General features: G+C 47.9%; 1 protein-coding gene across 1 annotated transcript; it reads right to left on the minus strand.

Moving 5' to 3' along the window:
- Window positions 1–1,471: 1,471 nt before the first annotated feature.
- LOC123479635 (vomeromodulin) lies at window positions 1,472–12,198 on the minus strand. Its single transcript, XM_045194759.3, has 8 exons — window positions 12,098–12,198; window positions 9,858–10,101; window positions 6,668–7,190; window positions 6,233–6,334; window positions 4,750–4,905; window positions 3,741–3,825; window positions 3,332–3,389; window positions 1,472–1,724 (listed from the first exon to the last, which is right to left on the minus strand). Coding segments are annotated over exons 2-8 (1,155 nt in total). The 5' UTR covers window positions 10,087–10,101; window positions 12,098–12,198; the 3' UTR covers window positions 1,472–1,722.
- Between the last annotated feature and the right edge of the window lie 9,318 nt (window positions 12,199–21,516).

The following is a 21,516-nucleotide window of genomic DNA, read 5'->3' on the forward strand; positions in this document are numbered from 1 at the left end:
AGAGCCTGGTAGACACCTTTAGCTGGGGGCTGTAGCACAGCTATTAGCTTGCCTTTTTATGCCAAGTATCTTAAGCCATATCATCCACTTTCCCCACACCCTGGTCAAGGTTTGTGGGAGGTTTTCTCCTATTTTCTGGTGACCCCTGCTTTGCATCCCATTACATTTCCAGTATAATGTTGGAAAGGAGTAATGTGGGGTACATCTGTACCTTGTTCCTAATCTTAGAAAGAAAGCTTCTCATTTCTTACCATTAAATATGTTAGCTATACATTTTTTGTAGATGTTATTTACCAAGTTGAGGAAGTTCCCCTCTATTCCTAGTTTGCTTCGAGTTTCTATCATGAATGGGTGTTGGATTTTGTCAAATAACTTAGCATCTATTTTTACAGCATGTGCTTTTTCTTCTTTAGCCTATTGATGTGATGGTTTGCATTAATCGATTTCAAATGTTGAGCCAATCTTAGATATCTACAGTAAATCTCAGTTGGTCGTGGTGACTTGGACTAGGATGGTGATGGAGAGAAACAGACAGATAGAGCACGGTGCTCTTAAGGAAGAATCAACAGGACAGGATCTGTTTGTGAGAGAGGGAGGGGAATGAAGAAGAATTCCCAAGTGTCTGGCTAGGAAAGCTGGGTGGATCATACTGCCATTTACCAAGATGGGATTGACCATGGGAGGTACTGGCCTGGGGAGAAATTAAGTCCTAACGTTTTACCAAGAGCTGAAGGTAATAGTGTGATTTGGCATTAATTTTGTGGGGTGCTGCCCCTTCCTGTGACAAAAGCCCAGTCTCTGGCCCTGCTTGGCCTATCTAGTCTTGGTGTCCACAATCTGGGCTCTTTCATTTCCAGAGCATCTGTTATGGGAACAAAAGAGCTCAGATTGTGGACATCAAGATGTTATACAAACACGGGGCACAGGGCAAAGAGTCTCTTCCTGGTGTAGAGATCATGGATGTGTTTCTCAGTACCCTTCTTGTAACCTTTTCTGGGGTTCCTTGTATTTACAGGTTCCCTGCTTGGCCTGGCTTGCCTCTAACAGCCACTTGGCATGGCCTGTGGTCACTAAGCTGGGACTTAGACCGTTTGCTGCCCTGTTCATGGTATCACCAGGCTCTTCTTACCTGCTCTGTTCCTCATATGTTTTAGCTTTTGGTCTGTGCCTTTCATTGTGTGACATGTGATGAGGGGGATGTTGGATTCTAGCTCCTGGGTGATTTTCATGGTGGGCCAATGGGCAAAGGAAAGCACTTGGAGAGGGGAGGGCAGAGACATGGGAAGAAAAGTCTTAATCATTGTCATGATTGTCCCCTAGTACACCAGATAAATTAATCTTGGATTTGCTGCCTCATCATTTACATAATTGATTTTCATGCCCCTAGAATGTATAGTGCTTTTACTTATCATGAACATACTATGAAACTCTTATTTTGTAGGAATTGAAGACAAGTACGCCATTTTCTGCATGAAAACAGGATAATTATTAAAGAGATGATTACAAAGTGCCAAAAATCCCTATTCTTGATTTTCTTGCATTAGTTAATTCAAGGTAACTGGTGAAATTTCAAAGGATAGTTGACATTTTCAGAATACTATTCAGCTTGACTCCTTAATCACAAGGATGTCCTTGACTCGATATTTCTTCAGAGAAGTTTCAGAGTGCTTTCATTCTTGAAAATTCTTTGGCATCAGGTGTTAGATTGCTGCCTGAAGGTGTCTCTGTGGGGAGATAAAACATAACTAATTATACTCCTAATGTAAAACCTGGCTGCAGGCACAGGCTGTGCCAGCCAGCACACTCCATTTCCCCAACCGCAGCACTTGCCCTAAGAGGGGGATAGGGAACAAATCAGCCAGGAGAGCCCCAGAGGTTATATCTGGGTGATTGTCATTTGAGCTCTTCCAGAAAGGAATGGATGGTGAAGCTCCTGGTAGGTGAGGGGACCTCCATGTGGACCCAAAAGAGAGCCTATCCAGAGTGGTAGAGCCCAGGGATGGATTCTGGTGTCATTGTTCGGGCCCGGAATCAAGCTACTGCTGAAACTAACACCATATCTGGATGTTCGGGAACTACAGTTTTATTGCTGCTCTTGCTTAAACCATTTTGTGTTGTGCTTTCTGTCAGTTGCAGCTGAAATATAGCTGGCGTTCCTCTGATCCAATTCCTAGCTTCAAGGCTGACTTAGAGAGGCTAAGTGATGTGTCCAAGGCCACTGAGAACTGTGGAGTGTAAGAACAGGAGGTAGGAAACCAACACTGAGGCTAAGGCTGAATTTATTACACTCTCCACTCTATTAATTCATTTGGCCACAAATACAGGACTTTGGGGGGTTATGTAAAAATGGAACTGTCCAACTTCTGATTTTGAGCCAACATGAAAGAAATAGATTTTTTTTGTTGTTGGTCTGAAACCATACTCATTAAGCATGTTTATTAAGAATGGAACATGTAGCCCTGACTTGTGCAGTTCGGTTTCTTGGGCGTCACCCCACAGAGCGAAAGGTCACCGGTTTGATCCCCAGTTGTAGCACATGCCTGGGTAGTGGGTTCCCGTGATGCTCATGATGTTTGTGAGAGGCAACTAAGAGATGTGTCCCTCTCACACTGATCTTTCTCTCTCTCTCTTTCTCCTTCCCTTACCCTCTCTAAAAATAAATAAATAAAATCTTAAAGAATAAAAGGAATGGAACATCTAAGAATGATAGAGAATTTAAACTATTCACTCTCTCATACATCTTCCCTAGTTCCACCCTCACCATTTACTGTTTTCCCGGTTAAAAATTTAAATAAACTTCTAATTCTATTAAATTTTTAAAGAATGAAAACCTCCAAAAGGAGGAAAAGGTTTGCTGCCCGGAATCTTTATTTTTTCTACTCTGGGACTTGGGAAATGTCACCAATTTCCTGCTTTGGCTGTCTTGGTGCTGTCCGCCCACCGATTCCTATTATCTCTGTCTTCTGCATGTGTTTGGGACACTGCAGGGAATCTCTGCCTCTCAGCCTTCCTGATGTGAGGCACTGGGACCACCCCTTCCTCAGGCTCCTGCTAGTGAGCACTTTGCAAACCATCTGGGCCTGGGACACCACCACCGGGACTCCTAAGGGGCTTTTCGTCCTGTTATATCCTGGATAGCGAGTCACAGTAATTTGGAGAAGCAGGTGAACTGCCACATTCCTTTCCTGAGGGTGCTGAGGAGTGTGTTGGGTGCTTGCAGCTCACAGGCCCATCCTCTTCTGTCTGTCACCCAATGGGATTCCTAGGGAGGCTTGGCCACCTCCCTGCCTTGACCTGGGCAGCCCCTGGGAGGTGGGGTGTTTGTACTCACAGTTTTTGCATTCGGTGAAATCACTGAGATCAATGTCACATGATTTTGCTTCTTTCAACTGTGAATGAACCACCAGTTAGGTTTGCAGAGGAAATGCAGCAGGCCCACCTATTTCCTCGCACCACCTCCACTTCCCCTCCTCCCCTGTCCTCCTGTCCTCCTGTCTTCCTTCCTCTTCTACTTCCTGGCCTTCTTTTTGGCAGAACTCCTTCTCTCCCTCCCCCCAGCTGCAGGGGTCTTTTGGGCCAGAGGGGATGTTGCATCCCCTAGCCTCTGGACTCCTGAAGGCCAGCTGTGTCCTGTTCATGTCTCTCCCAGCCTCAAGCCATATCTGAGGAAAGGGCTTCTTCCCGTCTTCCACCCAATGACAGACTTTTTCAATGGTGCCCTCCCCTTTCCTATGACTTACATTTTCATTCAACTTAACTGTCAGCAGTTGAGAAATGATGTCATGCAAGGGCAGAGGGACAGGGACAGGCAAAATATCTGTGACCCTGGGAAAGATACAGGTGGAGAGTTGCATGATTTTACACTTCTGGATTTTACCCAAACATTGGCAATAACCCATCCATTGATGATACAGCTGCAATGATGTCCCACTGCTTAAATTTTGCAACTGCCTGAGCCCTTTCACCTTCAGTTTTAGTCATGAGGAAGGTGCAAGGATACCTGGGAAAATTACCAAAACCGGGCATCTGACCAGGGTTCCCACATGGAGGAATTTCTCCTTCAGATACTGTGCACTTTGGTGAGCACACTTGTGTGAGAGCTTACATATCAGTGTAGGGTACAAAGTTAATCACTGGAAAAAGCAACTATTTTTTGTTATGGGACTGGTTAAATAAATTATAGTGCATCTTCATAAAGAAGTTGTAGGTAGAAGTAACATAAGAAGAAGCTATTTACTGAACCAACTGAGTGCAAAGAATTTTTTAATGTGAACAATTGGAGTATAGATATTACATAATATCTACCCATTTCTGTGTTTGTGGATGTACACACATATTAGCTGCCTATGCAAGTAATATCGCTAAAAGCCAAAAAGAGGTACTGGATTCATTGGTTGCTTCCAGGGAGTATAATTAGCCAGCTGGTGTACATGGTGGATGGGAGACCTCACGGTATGGCTTCTTGTATCTTTTGAATTTTGATCCATGTGTATGCATTGCTTATGCAAAAAACAGCAAAACTGCAAGAGTGCTTAGTAGGTAGCATGCAGGCTGAGTGGGGGAAGGCTGTTCTGAAACATCGTAGGCTGTTGCCCAGCAGAGACCCCTCTGTGGGCCTCTATTGATTGATCATTGAAACCATTGGGTCAACTGAGCTAATCTATGTGGGTACCCCTCTGTGTACCAAGTAGAGACATTCTGGCGCACAGGCCCATTAGTCCAGAAAATGAGAAAAATGGTCTCACGTACGTCTTCACCAACTGAAGGTACACTTTGTTGACCTTGATGTCCACGTCCTGGACTTGGAGGTTGACACACTGGGTGCTGTTTATGGAAATTCCAATTTTCAGAGTCACGTCCCCATTCACTTGAAATCCCAGGAGGCTGATAACAGGTCCTACTAGGCTGTGGACAACAAGACACAGGTGAAACCAGGCCTGGCTGCAGGATATTGCTCAGCCAAAGTGGTGGGCGTTTTGGGAGTGAGCCTCATGGGTTGGTCCAGGTTATTGGAGAGAGGGAAAGACTGGTGCTTCCCAATGAGCATGACAGTGCCCTGTACACAGGATTCAGAGCCCAGGTCGTGGCAGGCATTCCATTAAACACTGAAAAATCCCCCTCCTGGCCAAACTTCAGGAAGTCTTTTGCTGGAAGCAGCAGGCTGCCTTGTATCGAGATGCCCAACACAGGTTCACATGTGTGCCCAGCACCCGGGCTGTCTGTAGTGTGGGTGACAGCATAAGAAAGACCCTCTGCATATCAGAGCCTGGTCTTATTAGCATTGAATGTTCTGGAGAAGACGAATGGCTCTTCCTGCCACTGCTAATTGTACTGGTGACAGACATGGGCTGTGGAGGCAGAATGCCTGGACTCAAAGGCCTTCACTACCATATCTCAGCTGTGTGACCGTGAGTAAGGTTAGTAACAGGTTTGCTGGTCTCCTTTGGTTTCCTGATCTTGAGACAACAAGGCCGCTCCTCTGATGAGGTTGTGAAGAGGTTTCAGGAAGGTGAGAGTGCTCAGTTAAGTGCCTGGGTGGAGCTGGGTCAGTGAGAGCTATCTGTGCCGTGTGTGTTAGGGCAGGGAGTCCTCTTCCCAGTGTGGATTCCTGCCCCTCTGCTGTCTTCCTGTGTGCCCTGGGCCTATATGTTTACCTGTTCTTCCCCACATTCCACATGTTGACTCTCACTGACAGGGACCACTGTTAGTTGTCCCTCTGTGCCCAGCATGGCATCTGGTATGGAGAAGTGTTTATTAACTACCTGTTAGGTGGGCGAATGAACGTGTGCATACACGCGTGTTAGCTTCCTGAGTGTTATTAAACGTCTCTGCCTCTCCCAGCTGCCTAGGACAGTGTGTGTGACAGTGGGCTGATTCTCCCGAGAGAGTGCAGATACCTGGAAGGTGCACTTCTGGAAATACCAGTGTTTACAGTACGAGATGCTCTCTGTGGTTTCTCTGTGTGTTGGCCATCTGTATAAATGTGCATATTTCCTAAGGAAATGTGTATTTCTGGCTTTTCTAACACTCTTTCAAAGTGGAGCTTTTATGGGGTCATTGTCCTGCTTTGGTCCTGTGGGCTGAGGAGGGGGACCACTGTGCCTGGTGCCTAATTTGCCCCACCCTCAGACATCCTGCCTTACTCTGTGCTGTCTCTGCCTGGCCCTCGAGCAGTGGATATTAAGGGCCTGGTCCAGGCCAACCCAGTTGACTGAGTGGGAGACAGTCTCACCCTTTTCCACCAATGAAGACAGTAGTCGAGGCTTGGACAAGGATCCCGTCATCTGTCATCGCTGACATCATGTCCTCCACCGTTGCTTTTTGAACCTCTAATCTGCAAAGTGATAGCATCCAGGGTCAGTTCTGGCTCAAGGGTTCAGCCTGAGCTGCAGGAGAAAAGCCTTTGAAGCAGTCAGTTAACAACCTACCAATCCATCCATCCCCTGGATTCCTCAGTCCTGTTACCCACCCAGTTCTTGAAACTCAAGAAATCTTACTGATACTCATATTACCCCACAAAGCGCAGAGTTTAGCACAGAGCTGGGATATTGCTTTGTGAAAACATGGTAGTCTCTGCCCATGGGGTCCATTATGGGAGGATGAACTTGAGACTCCCTGAACTTAAGCTTTCTTGTGTGCCATACCTTAGGGTCAAGGAAGCACTTACCCCAGCAGGAGATCCCTGAGGTTAATATTTCCGAGCAGGCCTGAGAGCGCATCACTGATGCCACCTGGCACCACACTCTTCAGTATGCCCTCGGTGGACCCCGAGAGCTCGCCAACTGTGTTGAGCACACCACTCAGGGGTTCACTGACTTGGTTGAGCACACCACTCAGGGGGAGATTAGAGAGAAGAGAAGAGTCAGCTTTTCTTGCAGGATCCCTCTTTGCAAGGTTGGGTAGTAGGCTTCCCAAGACCCCTTGGGCCAAGGGTATCAGGTTACTGACAGCATCAGTGGCTTTTGAGAGCGATGGCAATGGAAGATTTGAGGACTTGCTGCTGCTCCCCCTGTCTGGGGAACCACTCTGGCCACCACCACCGAGGATATTGAGGGGGGCAGTGAGGTCTAACAGAGACAGCAAGTCCAAGTTGGACACTGTTTCTAACACTGTCCCCAGCAAACCGGCCAGATCCACCTCCGCACACTTGAGCATCTCCTCAATCTGTGGGGGCAGGGTGCTGTTCAGATCTGAAAATGGTAAAGAGACATGTTCTTACCATTAGCTGCCCAGCTGGTTCAGCCAGAGGAGCCTTCCCAGCTGGAGAGCCAGCACTGAAGAGTTGTGGGGCCCATAGCCACCGTACATCCTGCCTTCTGGACACACCAATCCCTGCTCTGCCCACCCTGAGGATGGCCTGGCCACATAGAAATGTGCTAGTCCCTGTTAAGAGTTAACATTTGTTATCACATTCCTGAGGCTAGCCTGGTGTATGTTACTCTGAAGTGACTTGGGCATGGAATGAAAGGACCTTGTTTAGCTTTTGAGCCCAGTAACCCAGAATATAACATAGACTAAGCTCTGCCCCTTGAAGGCCGAGTGTCCTGAGGCAGGGTCTTCTCTTTCCTGAGCCCCAGTCTCTGCAGCTGTCCATGCGTGCATGATGGGACCTACAGTGTGGGTCACTGGGTGCTGGATGAAATGAGTGATTGTCCTTTTAAGTGCTGAGTAAGGCAGGAGGTAGGTGAGGGAAGTGTTGGTGGAGCTGACAGTTCTGGAGCTTCCTGGTGTCCATCCTGGTGAGTCTGTGCAAGTCCCTTCCCTTCTGTAGGCCTCATTTTGCCCTTGTGTGTCCTTGGGAGGTCCTGCCTGTTGACATGCTGCCTCTACTGGACCTCCTGCATCAGCTCTTGTCCTTCTGAAGTTGTTCTCATGAGGATGGGGCAGGTGCCAGCCATGGGTTTGCCTCCACACTGGAGAGAAGCATGTCAGGGAGAACTGGAATTTCAGAAGATGGGGCAGGGGTTGGGGGTTCTATGCTGTCATGCTGCTCAGAAGAGCTGTCCCAGCTGGAGGGTGGACAGTCTTGATTGTCCAGCAAGAAAGTGAATTGGGCTGAGGGACAAGATTCTTGGCCCAATGGAGTAGCAGGAGGAAGAAGTCTGCTGGTAAAGCTGTCAAGCTGCTGGGCCACAGCTTTTGGAGCTTGCCCGCTGCTTCCTGTGGCCTGGGCTCCTCATTCTGGAGGACCCTTGCCTGTTAGGGCGATGTGGACGCGCCTCCATCCCTGGTATGTCTTAGAGAATGTCTTGTACATGTGAACCTGCAGACCTGCACGGGAGTGTTTAGGTCAGCATTGCTTAGCGCAGCACACAATACACAAAAGCAAAGTTGATGTATAAATCATGGAGGATTCACGAGGTAGAATAATGCGGTGCAATGGGCAAACATTTCTAATGGAGAAATCACACCACAAACATGAGTGTGAGGGCAAATGCAAGCAGCCTACCTTTTGAGACACTTTATAACGTGGAGTGCAGATTTTTAGAATGAGTAGCCATATGAGATAACAACAAAGAATTGGCAAGGGAAGAATGATCAGGCTGGAAGCCTCTTTGGTGGGGAGGGAGAGGAGGTGGGAAGGATATGTAGCCCAGCCTGCGCCTTGGGGCCATCAGCCTTATTCTTGGTTTTATTCTTAATGTAGATGTTGGTTACAAAGGTGTTTGCTCTGTACACCTTTTCAGTTTTTGTATGTTTGACAGTGAAATGCACCGCCGCCGCCACCAAACACTGCTTGATGGACACACAGCTGTCCTCTGTACAACTGCCTGAGCTTTTCTGTGTCTTTGAAGTAATTCATAGTAAGGCAGGATGGTTAGAGGAGGGGAGCACATGCTCCTAGAGGTAGAGCCGTGGTGGGGAGCTGTGGGGCTAGGCACTGTAGCCAGTAGGCAGGTGCCAAGTTTCCCTCTGTCACCCCGTCCTGACATGCTGGAAGGCTGACCTAGGCCATGGCTTCAGGGCGACTAAGGGGAGCCATGCGTACTTTCCTGCTGGTCTTGGTTTGGTGATGAGTCCTATTCCCTTCTTATTCCCCCTACTGGGTCACTTCTTTGCAAAGTATTACAATTCCTGACTCCTTTGCCCCCTTGCTCTGTGAAATTCTGGGGGTACAGAATTGCACATCTCCTGAGAAGGGAGACTGGGGAGCGCCGATCTAGTCCAGGCTTTCCAGGGTGGGCCTGGATTTCTTATTTTCTGGCTCCTGGTCAACCAGGTTGATGTTTTAGGTTCCCATGGGTGTCTGGGCTGAGCTCTGGGGCCCGACATTGAGAAGCTGCGATTTCCTGGCACAGTGTCCAGGGGATAAGAATCACATAAAAGGCAGGCAACCAGAACTTGCTGGATCCAAGCGTTTCCTTCTCCAGGCTTGCTTTGACGTGTGCTCCCCAACGTGTGGACTGTGACAAGCGGCCTCAGCAACATGTTGATCTTACTAGAAAACCAATACTGCCCTGACTGGGGAGCTCATGGCTGGAGTATCGCCCTGATATGTCAAGGCTGAGGGTTCAATCCCTGGTCAAGCGCACATACAAGAATCAATCAATGATTGCATAAATACGTGGAACAACAGATGGATGTTCCTGTCTCTCTCTCTCTCCCCCTCCCTCTCTCTCTGTAAGATCAATAAATAAAAATTAAAGAGAAACTAGTACTGCTGTGGCACTGCTACAGCAGAGGGTCGGGGAGTGGGGCCAGGCAGCTGTTTTGTTAACAAGCTTTCGAAGTGCTTCTGATACCACCTCGTTTTTGAGAACAATTTGTTCAGAAGGAATAATTAGCCTTCAGTCTTGGAAATGAGAAGAACGTGTGAGGGGTGTGGAAGTTAAAGGTGTAGAACAGGTCTGACTTACAGTCTTCGAGTTTGCTGCTAGTCATGAAGTCGTTAGCCACAGGGGGCGTCACAGGTAGACGTTGTCTAAAGGAAGAGCTTCCTGCCACTGAGGGATATCTGAGGACCTGTCCGGATTGTAGAATGGGTCTTCCGACAGGACTATTTGGCAGCACAGAAGGAAGGCTCAGCGGGTCAACCGCTGCCGCCCGGACAGCCAGTGTGATGAGCAGGGCCCAGAGGGTCAGCATCCTGGCAGCCGATATCTGCAAAGGAGGGTTTTGTCAGACACCACATTCCTAACGGACCAGAGCGCTGCCAGTGCGTTTGTACTGGATGAACTCGTGAGGTCCTAGCTCTCGGAGGAGGGTGCCATTCCCATTGCAGATATGGTAGTCTGCATAGTGTATTCACGGGACAATGTTTCAGCACGTGGCAGTCAATACTCCATAAGGGCTTCTACTGACCTCTGTTTCACCTTTGCATAAAGGTGTGTATGGGCTGGTGGCACCCTCTGAGTACAGGCCACATCCTTCCCTGAAGGGTCCCACATCCTCCTGCCAGTCTTTGACTCAAACAACCTTGGAGTGGTCTGAGTCACCATCTGGGGAACTGGACAGTTTTCAGTGATCCCGCTACAAGCATTTTCTCTCCAGTGGTGGTCGAGGTCTCTCCCTGTTTCAGGTCAGGTAATACAGAGTGGTATCTTTGTTGGTGTGAGCTTATCAAGGGCCCACTCCTTTGTGGAGTATATGCGGGTATCAGCTGCTTTAAACTCTGCACAACCCAGAGAGGGGATCCCCGTGTTAATGAGTATCACCTCATTAATTAGATGGTGAAACTTGTATAGAGAGGGCAGTTATGCTCGCCTGTGCCCATTGTCCAGCCCCCTGGTAGTTTTGCCTGGTCAGGACTAAGCCAGCCAATGAGCCATTCCCAGGCTTGGTGCCTGCCACCTCTTTGGTTATTGGGCTGTCCTGTCATTTTGCTTCAGTGTGCAGAGGCCAGAGTTATGTCTCTTTGTAACCAGCTCAGGTCTACTCTGTCCTTTTAAGGCCTGTTCTTCTGTTTGGGAAAGCACTGGCACAGTTCGATGGTGGCATTAGCCAGTTCACACTATTGCACTAGTGTTTGGCACAAAGTGGCTCCCTGTGTACGAAGTGAATGGTTGAGTTAATCAGGCCATCCACCTGCTGTGGCCCCTTCTGTGTGCAAGGCAATGTGTGGTGTGGTCCTACTGACCACTGGCCATGTGGCCCTTTTCCCTGCGCTGGGGTCGAGCAGCCATAACTGGAGTGCTTGTGTAAATGTGTGAGTCTCAGCTCCACCTCTGTTGGTTGGTATGTCCATTCATATACACTTATTGAGTACTGGTCAGGGTGCAAACATCTGTAACATATAATCCTCCCAGCAAGTCCAGGCCCTCGGTAGTGCTATTACTCCTCTTTTCAGCAAAGGTACAGAGCTGGCTTCACTCCCAGGCAGGAAAGCCCCGTTTGACTCTGAGCTCCGCTGTGTGACTCAGTGGAGGTCACTTCCTTTCCTCACTGTCAGAGTCCTCCCTCCCCGTTACTCTCTCTAACACTTTGGGTGACATGGAGGCTTGTGTCTGAAGACCTTTTCCCGCAGTGAAGCAAGTAATCTCTGCAGTTCTTCTCTGTTTGGATTTTTTTTCTCCAGACAAGTTTGATAAAATTGGGCTTGTCACCCTTTGTTCTTGCTATGGGTAGGTAGGCATTGACCACATCAAGCTGCCTGCCATTCACCAGCATCACCAAAGAGCCACTATTGCAGGAATGTTGGGAAGGACAGAATCGGAAGCCAGTAACAATCCTTCACATCAAACAAATAGGCTTTACAAAAAAAAAATCATCAATTTTCATTATTTTACTAATTTTACGCTCATCTGTGAGACATCGGCATTTACTGTCTCAGGTGATATGTAAGTATCCGGTGAGGAAAAATAATACAATTCTGTGCCTGTGACTGAGTTGATGGCAATATTGGTAGACACTGTCTTCAGTGGGGCCCTTTGGGAATGCCGGTTACAAATCCCCATTTTCTAAAAGCAGAGGCACAGCCCGCAATTGTGGCAGCCACCGTGCTAGGCAGAGTGCTGCGTCGTTTCAGCAGGGAAGGGGCATGGCTGAGGAGATTCCAAATGCAACCCCCTGCTGTCATTCCTTGATGAATCTCCTAGGCTGGTTTCCAGCTCCAAGTTTTGACCAGTTCTTTCGTGAATTCGATTCAGGGAGTTCTTACCTTGCCCGGGGTCGATGGGTGGGTGTCGATGGGTGCACGTTTTCAGAAGCTGCCTCTCCCCGTGCTGTTGTCTCGATCTGTCGGGTGGAAACCGCATCCTGCTTTTATAGACCAGCGTCTTGGGAAAGTCATCGGACATGAAGACGTGTGCTTCAAGTGTGCTGATAAGGGTGGCGTGATACAGGCTGATTTCCAAGATCGGTACCTGCTATGGTTGTGACATTTGTCTGTGCCTCTCTGAGAAATGCTCATGGTGCCTGGAATGTTTTCAGAGGGGGCATCCTGGCCAGGTACTGTCCCCTCCCTAATTTCAGCCTTTACAGGCCTGTTGTGTCTGAGTCATGGGAGGTGGCTGAATGGCAGAGTAGAGCCGTCTGTAAGGACGCAGGCGCCCACTCACTGAGAGCCCTTTAGTAAAGGTGCCAGCACTGTGTCCATAGTTGGCACTCAGCACTGAGTGACCAATACTAGGGTAGAGACACGAGGAGAGGACTTGGGGTAGACTTTGACAGGGTATCTCCCTGTTAAGTGACATTTTGTATCAGGTGTGTACAGGAAGTGTCCAAACATGCAAATATTTGGGAATGGAGTGACGGACACACGAGGATGGGAAATGTGCAGGGCGTCTGGAGTGGGGGGATGTCAGCATGGTTGTTCCAGAATGAGCTCAGCCCACTTCCTTTCCCAGAGTGCCTCTGGGATGACAGTGAAATGTTTTCAGACGTGCGCTGCCCTTTTTATTTGTGTTTTAGAAATTTCAATGTCGGTGTCGGGCTTCCTCTCCTGTGTTCCTTATTTAACAGCTCCCAAAGTTCTGGAGCCCATTCTCTGGGCCTCAGGCTTTCCCCTACTGAAGAGGGCTATTCTCAGTCCTCTGTTTAGTTCCTACCACCAGAATTTTGTCATTTTGTACATCCTGTGACGATCTTGCTGTGTGGTGTCATCACAGCTTTAGGAAACGATAGCCTGGGAGAGGGAGATGATTTTGACAAAGCATATGGTTAGTGTCTGCTTCTGTTCTCTTGTAGTGGGGGGTTGGTTTGGGTCCCTGCCTTCAAGCAGGCTCAGCATGTTTGCTGCCTGGACCTTCCAAGCCCACTGTGGTTCTCATACTGTGAACCACAAGTACAGTTTCAGTTGCCAAAGGCCCCACTTTGGGCTTTGCTGAAATGTCAGCTGCATAGAACAAATGGCAGTTGACCTTTTCTCAGAGAGCAGAACCAAACGTTTTCATGCGTGTTGATAAGTAGAAGACAAAACCCACTGTCCTGGGTCTTATTTTTCTTGGACATCTGAGGAAAATCAAGTGATCATGCAGGTGAAATTTGTGACACCCATTCGTGGGTGTGGTCCTTGATTTTGGTGTCGCTAATGGTTTCTCTGGACCCAAAGAATGACCCCAACTCCAGAAGTGGGGAAAGGCACATCCGGGAGGCAGCCTTTGATGGCCCTTTGGGGCTTCCTGGTTCCTTGTCTTTGTCTGTGCTGCAGCCTTAGGAGGTGGGGCAGCCATTGAATCTGCTAATCCAGGATCCACATGAAGCGGTTTCTCACAAGGTGGCTTAGCAGGCTGAGCAGCAGGGCTCCCTTGTTGGCAAACCCTAAGTGATTTGACCTTCTGGCTCTTGAAAGAGGGTCCTTTCAAGGCTGGCCAAGGCTTGGCTGGCATCCCAGTTGCTGGTGATAATGCAGGTGCCAATTCTTAATGGCCTGTGGGTGGAGATGTCACCTTTGACCTTTTTGAGCTGTGGGTGTCCTGATTCAGAGGCAACAAGATTTTGACATTTCATGGGCGTTTCTTTAGTGAATATGCACACGTGCATTTGTACTTTTATCTATGTTTATGTTATTTAGTTCCCGGGAACCCAGCCCTCTGCAGCACTGCTGCCTCAGTCTCCTCCTGTGGCAGAATCTTTCTTTGCTCGTAATGGGAGTTCACAGGGGCCTCATACATCGGCTGTGTGTTTCTGAGTACTCTGGCGTTGTGTGTAAAATCTGGGTCAATTTTTAGTTCCTAGGTACATATCTTTCATGAGTTTTTCAACGAGCCTTGTGTTTTATCAAAGGGGATGAATCAGAGTTTAGGAAGAGGCAGAGTTTGTGCGCATAGGCTTTGGGGCCAGACCGACGTGTGTGTGTGAGTCCCGGTTCAGTGTGTGACCTTAGGACAGTAACTGTATTTCCCTGGCTTAGTTTCCTCATCCATAAGGTACTCATAATATTGTACCTATTAACAAGGTTGCCATGACAATTAAAGGAGGTGAAATTTGTTAAGCAATTACCATATGTTGGGCATATGTGAGTGATCCATAATTTGCAGTCTTCATCGTTATCTTTACTTACTATTGGGTCAGGTATTTTTATTTGTTTTCCACTTTTTTCTCAGATTTTATACCATTTCCCTATCAATACTGTGTGCCTAGATTTTGGCAGCTATTTATACCTTTTTTACAACAAGAAAATATGGAGGTTTCGGTTATGCTTCTTTACCCGGAAACCAGATCTATTACAAGGCTTTTTACCAGAATGAAGGCTGGTATAGAGACATCTTAACCTCACTCTGAAGTTATTTTCTATTGGGGGAGAGAGTTTGTCACTTTCTATTATAGTTACCCATGCAAATATACCTCGTCATGAATGCATAAGAGGCATGAAAAGGCCCAGAATTTACTCTGAGACCCGTTTGCAGATGTCGGTGCTTTGGCTTTGTTCCCTTTCCACCCAGTGGTCTCACAGATGCCAATGTTCCGTGTTAGCCCTGGGGTCTCTGCTGTGTAAGTCATGGTACGTACGTGCCAAGAGGTGATTCTCATTCATTCCCAGAGGGGTAAGTGTCTGATGGGCACTCTGTGCTGCTTTTCCTCTGCCCGCCTGCTGTGGGCGGTCACTGGCTGCACAGTGCTGGTCGTCGGCTTCGTCTTGTGCAAATGCATCAAGTCAGCTTCATACATCACAGCAGGTGTCACCATGGTGGCATTTGCCTATTGACTCAGCCACCCTGAGTTTCACACGGAGGAGAACTCACTTTGCCCGAGTTGGAGAGCAGGGTCATGACATGAAAATCACACGGAAGCTTCAGTTCTAAGGCAGTGGTTCCAACTACCGAACCGCTGCGAATGAGCACTCAGACATGCTTCTCACCCTTACAGCAGCCCATCATCACTGTCAGCAGCAGCGGCAGGGGCAGCATCACCGTCATCACCCACATCCCCTCTTTAGCAATAAAGAGTCTGGCTCAGTGCAGCTAAGTCGCTCCTCTGCAAAAGTGGCAGAGCTGGGATTCCAGCCCAGGTGTTCCTGAAACCAGAGCCGTGGCCTAGGACATGCCATTTGTCTTCTTCCACTTGTCCAGGAGGTTCTCGAGGGCTGGGGCTTGTCATCCTTGTCCTCCCTAGTGTGCAGTGAGTGTCACATAGGTGAATGCACGAACCAACGCATGAGCCGACATCTCTGAGGCTCACTTTTTCTGTGTGTCGCACGCCTGCTTCGCCTACATGGGGTTTATGAGACTCAGATAGGACAGCAGCTCTGAGTGTGTGACGTGACAGTCATATGTGAGGCAGGGAGTTCCCTCCGTCTTCAGGCCTCCATTCTCCTGTCTTCACCCCTTTTCAGAGAAGCATTGGGCAGATATATGGGCTTCAGTGTGTGGTCAGTTTGGACACCTCAGGGATAAATCCTCTGACTTCTCATGATAAAACAAACATTCTTATCCCTCCCTACCCACTTGTCAACATTATGGGGTGTCTGTCACTTTTTAGCTCTGGGTTAATCTTTTTTCTCTTAAAACTGTATGACAGCCCTGGCCGGTGTGGCTCAGTTGGCTGGAGCATTGTCCCATAGGCGGAAGGGCCCCGGATTCGATTCCCAGTCAGGTTGTGGGTCAATCCCTTGTTGGGCCATGTTTGAGAAGGCAACTGGTTGCTGTTTCTCTGTCACATCGATATTCCTCTCTCGCATCGATGTTTCTTTCTTACATTGATGTTTCTCTCCTTTTCTCTCTCTAAAAGCAATGAAAAAATGTCCTCAGGTGAGGATACAATATAAAGAACTGTATGACAGGATTGAGATCATGTCACTCTCTTGCTTAACACTTGTCATCCACTCGCCACTGCACACACTCGTGTTTGCCCTGGCTGTGGAGACCCTGTGTGGTTCGACTCCTGCCTTCCTCTGTCCTCGTTCCCCAACACTCCTCGCTAATCTGTCCAGCTGTACTGACTTCCTTTAGTTTTTTGGGTATACCTACGTTAGGACCTGTCCACGCTCTCTTCTCATTGCTTGAACCCTGTCCTTCACATTTTGCCTAAATGACTCATCCCGCACGCCTCAGCTCACATACCTCCTCCCAGAGGCCTTCCCTGGTACCTCGTCTAAGTCAGGCTGCCCCCACATTAATCTTGTTTTCAGTACACTCCTATAGTTTTCCTTTTTGGCCCTTCTTGGAGTTCGTAGTCATGTGTCCGTTTGTTGGCTGGTTTGTTTCATGTCATCTCTTACACGCCACATGAGGGCAGGAAGTGTGCTCGCCTTGTTTTTGCTCAAGTGGCACCAAGTAGGTGCTAGATCATATTTAATTTATTTAGATTTTATTTATTTATTTTTAGGGAGAAGGGAAGGGAGGGAGAATGAGAGGGAGAGAAACATTGATTGGTTGCCTCTTGTACCTGCCCCAAATGAGGGCTGGGACCGAACCTGTAATCCAGGTATGTACCCAGACCAGGAATCAAACCAGCAACCTTTCGCTTTGTGCGATGACGCCCAACCAGCTGAGTCACACTGGTCATGGCTGATCATATTTATTTATAACTGAGAACATTTTCTCCCTATTGGTAAAAGGCAACCATGTTCAACCTAAAAAGTCTGGAAAACATTAAGAAAAACATAAACATCTTTTATAATCTTACAACTGTGATTCAACAATCACAGCCAGCATTCTGAGTTAATTTATTTTATGTTATAGTCACAACTGGAATTATATTCTAAATCATCTTGCACCCTGATTTTGTAGCGAGATTTGCTTTTAATACCAAATGCTCCATAAAACATGATTTTAATAGCTGTGGTATATTTCTCATTAAGAATTTCTTTAAAAAAAAAATCTCGCCCTGACCAAGTTGGTTGGGCATTGTCCCGTAAAGTGAAAGGTCCCTGGTTCGATTCCCAGTTAAGGCACATATATGCCTGGGTTGCCAGTTTGGCCCCTGTACAGGGGGTGTACAAGAGGCAACCGATCAATGTTTCTCTCCCTCTCTCTTACCCTCCCTTCCATTCTCTGTAAAATAAATTAAAAAAAAATCCTGTATTGTTGGACATTTCGGTTTTTCCCAAATTTTCACCATATAATTGATGCCGTGGTAACAGTTCTTGCCCTTATATCTTTGTCTGACCTCTGATTAATTTTTTACTAACTCCTCAGTAGTGTTAATTTATCATATGCATTTCTAAGAATATGAATATTTTAAGATTTTTTATTTGAGCGAGATCTGGCTTGCTGTTGCCAGCCTCAAGCATTTGGATTTATTGTAGGGGGAGGTGAGTGTCAGTTAGTGAAATATCGGAGTTACAAATTTACTCAGCAAAGGAGAGCAGTGTGACTTTGCTAAACATCTCCAATTAGGTTTTGTTTGCTTTAAGGCATTACCTAAAGGAACTCTCTGCTCTGATAAACTGATGAGGATTATTTGTCCTTGGAATATATCTTTACGTAAGTGGGAAATCTGAAGTCCTTGGTCCCTGCCTCTCCTCTTGTTTTCAACAATGTGGTGTTCTCAGATGTGCATGGGGCCTAGATTAGCGGCGATAAGTTCATCCATCCATCACTCATTCATCTGTCCAACCATCCATCTATCCTTCTATCCATTTGTCCATTCATCTATCCATGTATTCCTCAGATATTTATTAAGCACCTGCTCTATGCCGGGCACCAGGTATGAGTCAATGAGCCATGGTTTCTCTCCTCGTGTCTGGTGGTGAGAGAGGCAGACACACATTAGTACAAGGGGGACTCAAGAAAGAACCTGGAATTTATTTATAAAAAACTGTATATTTATTCTTACATGTTTAAGCTTCAGTCACCTTCAAAGTACTCTCCATTTGACGTAATACGCTTATCAAGACGAAACTGAAGTCATTGATTTTCATGCCTTTTAGTCCTTCTGCCATTTTTTGTTTCACCTCTTCCCTTTGAGGTGAAACGTTTCCCTTTGAGGACTTTTTTCACTCAGGGGAACAAACAAGAAAAAACATGCTTGGGGTGAGGTTGGGTAAATAGGGAGGGTAGGGCATCAGGGTCATGCCACTTTTGGTAAAAACTGCTGAACACTCAGAACAATGTGGGCAAGTGAGCTCATAAATCACCCATTATGAAATGGGCAAACGTGTTGAAAGAGTTAAAAACAGATTATTGAAGCCAAACACAGCCTCTCACAACAACGCCAGCTGGTACTCTGACACAGATGGGTTCCTAGAACACTCACCCATTGGGGGAAACTTGTACTACAAGGAGCCCGCCTTCCAGAAGATAATTCTGTTTTTTTAGGATCCCCCCCACATAAACTGTCTCTTCAATAAAATAAAAGTTGTGCTAAGTGTTTTGAAAGAGATGAAGAGTTATTATGGGAGTGGTGGAGGACTTCTTAGATGAGGGGATTTCTAAGTTTACTTAAAGTATATGAGGAATTATCCACGCGGGGTCAGGGGAAGAGGGAGAGGGAAAGGCTTGCACATGCCTGCTGCCTGCAGTAGGGGAGGACTGTGGTGTGTTTGGTGTGTCTGAGTGACTCAGCATAGCAGGGTGGGGGGGGGGCGAGTGGGGAGGAAGAAGACTGGACACCCAAGCTCAGGACCAGGTCAGGTAGAGCCTTGTGGGCTGTGGTGAAGATTGTGGATTTAATTCTGAGTGGGATGGGAAGCTACTGGAAGGTTTGAACCAAAAAGTGATGATTTAGTTTATGTTTTGGAAAGCCCATGCTGGCGGCCATGTGGACTGTAGGCTGGAGGGACAGACTGGAAGCAGAGGGGCTTGCTGGTGGATTTGATAGTGATTTCGACAGCAGGACGACAGGAGCAGTCTAGGCGTTGGACTAGGTGTGGAGGAATCAGAGACTTTGTGTGATTTTGCCCTGGGCCACTAGCTGGGGGAAGGTGGTACCTTGTCGTGGGTGTGGAAGAGAGAGAGCCTTCCGTGTTCTCCCTTCTGGGCCCCTCTCTTTCTTCCAACGAGTTTCCCCCAATTATTTGGGTTGTTGTCCCTGCTGTGAAAAGGCATCTGTCTTGTGTTTACTTCCCTCAGCACTCTGCTCCTTGGTTCTTGATGGCTTGCACACTGGGGCCTCCCTCCTGGGGAACTCAGTGTCTGAACTCCGTGGAGCACAGAGGTTCCTTAGAGGTGCCCACCTTGGAGGTTAGGAGGTGGTTCTAGAGGGGGCAGAACTGCAGTCCCAGCCTCCTACTAACCAGAGCCTCTCTCTTGTCATCTGTTTTATGTATGAGGTTTGTTGGTGAGCTTTTATTTGAAGAAGAGGATCATTAGCCTTGAAAATTTTGAAAACTACTTCTTAAAAGGTGTGTTTCCTTGGGAAGACCTCTAGGAGCGATGCCAGTGGTGAAGACTTCAGGCTGCCAGAGCAGGCGAGTGGGAAAGTTGTTCTGGGCTGTGTGCTCTCCAGCTGAGCTTAGAAACCTGGGGGTGGGCATGGGGGCCCAGAGAGACCATATGGCGTGGAGGGAGCAGGTAGGTGGTCTTCGGAGTCAGTGTCCTGACTTGCAGCCTCAGAAGCTGTGTGAGCTGCCTGACCTCACAATGGGGGTCATTGCACACCCCGTCAGGCACCAATGAATGTTACCCCGAGGAACGGATGGGATAATCGGTGTGCGTGTCTGCAGACTGCAGAGTGAGCTGCACCTGTCAGAGTCATGGGAGGGGAGCGAGGGCTCCGGTGGCTGGAGGAGGGGCTCTCCTATGCCTGGACAGGTCTGAGGAGTAAGCTGAGGCCTGCCCAGCTTCCCTCAAGGTCCTGAGGAAGGCTGCATTCGCTCATTTTGTACTCAGCATCTACCATGTGCCAGAAACCGTGGTCACACACAGATGGAAAAATTCTGGGCTTGGGGTAGGAAGATTCAGCTCCTTCTTGGGAAAGTGTCTCCCAGCCTCCAGCTTATTTTAGGTGTGTCTTATATATATACTAAGGGCTGAAAGATTTTGCAAGGCCAAAGTGCAGGGGTGTCCTAGCTAGAGACCTCGTGCAGGCTGCCAGTTGGGGAATTTTTTTCTTCGTTGCTGGGCTTATGGTTCATATTTGAAAAAAAGGTTTTGAGTCAAGTAATAAACCCACAGCATGGTTTGCTCTGGGCTCCAAACTTTTACTACAGGACAAGGACTCTGACCCAGTCCTTGCGGGTCCCTCCAAGGTCTGTGCCGCGTGGTAGAGAACTGGCCTCCAGGGGGGCCTCCCTCACAACTCTTGTTTCCAGAGGCCAGCTGAAGTTACTGAGGGAGATGGACCCTAGTTCATCCCCTAGACGGAGACCATGATGAGCCTCTATCCTGCCCGTGGTGGGGATTTTATCACAATCTAAAGTTTCTTTTCATCATTTGTTTTTTCTGGGTCCAGGCCTAACTTGCTGTCAGCTTTGGCTGGTGTCCCGAAATAAGGGAGTCATCTCTGTGCTCTGCCATCTCTTTATGCTGGGCAATTATGGAGCTGTTCCTACCTGCTGCAAAGGCCTCTGGTTCCTTGCCTTTCTTAGGTCCCTGCCTGGCCCTGCCCAGGCTACATGGGGCTGGACTTTGGTGGGGAGGGAGGGCTTCTGGCTCTCTCTCTAGAGGCTGCTGCTCTTGAGCACAGGGCAATTCTGCTGCCCTCCACGCCTTTCAGGGCCGCAGAAGCACAGAGGTGTGGCTGTAACGTGTGGCTGTCTTACAACCACCCACCTCAACCCAGCTTTCCTCTTGGGTGGTCTGGCTGCTTCCCTTGGCCCCTTTCCTTCATATCCAAGACCTCCCAAATATCTCTGGGTTTCACAGCTCCTTCTTTTCTTAGGGACCGCAAACTTCTCACTACTGCTTCCTTCCTTCCTCTCCCAGGGAGCCTTTTCTGCGTGTATAGATTTTCTGTGTGTCTTTCTACAACCCATCCTACCAGGGCCTGCATTTGTGAAACTCAGGCCCTTTTCCATTTTCTAAGGAACCTCCCTTCTCTGAGACACTGACCATCGAGTTCAGAGTATTCTCCGAGGGGCCAGGTGAAACTGGAACTGTCGGGGAGAAAACAGTAGAAAATGTTTTTTAAACATTTCAGGTTGGCCTTGTCACCTCCTGGAACCCCTTAGGAACCTCAGCACCAGTTACTTTCAGTAACTATAAGATGCTCTAGGGCCATCTTTTCTATATTCTCTCCAGTCTTAGAATCAGCATT

Source organism: Desmodus rotundus, chromosome 6 (genome assembly GCF_022682495.2).
Source record: "Desmodus rotundus isolate HL8 chromosome 6, HLdesRot8A.1, whole genome shotgun sequence".
Lineage (NCBI taxonomy): Eukaryota > Metazoa > Chordata > Mammalia > Chiroptera > Phyllostomidae > Desmodus > Desmodus rotundus.

Coding starts and splice junctions, on each gene's coding strand:
- LOC123479635 (XM_045194759.3), bottom strand. CDS start 10,086: ATGCTGACCCTCTGGGCCCTGCTCATCACACTGGCTGTCCGGGCGGCA. Junction 7,191..9,857: donor TAGCAGCAAACTCGAAGACT/GTAAGTCAGACC, acceptor TACCATTTTCAG/ATCTGAACAGCACCCTGCCC. Junction 3,826..4,749: donor TACCTTCAGTTGGTGAAGAC/GTACGTGAGACC, acceptor TATCTTTCCCAG/GGTCACAGATATTTTGCCTG.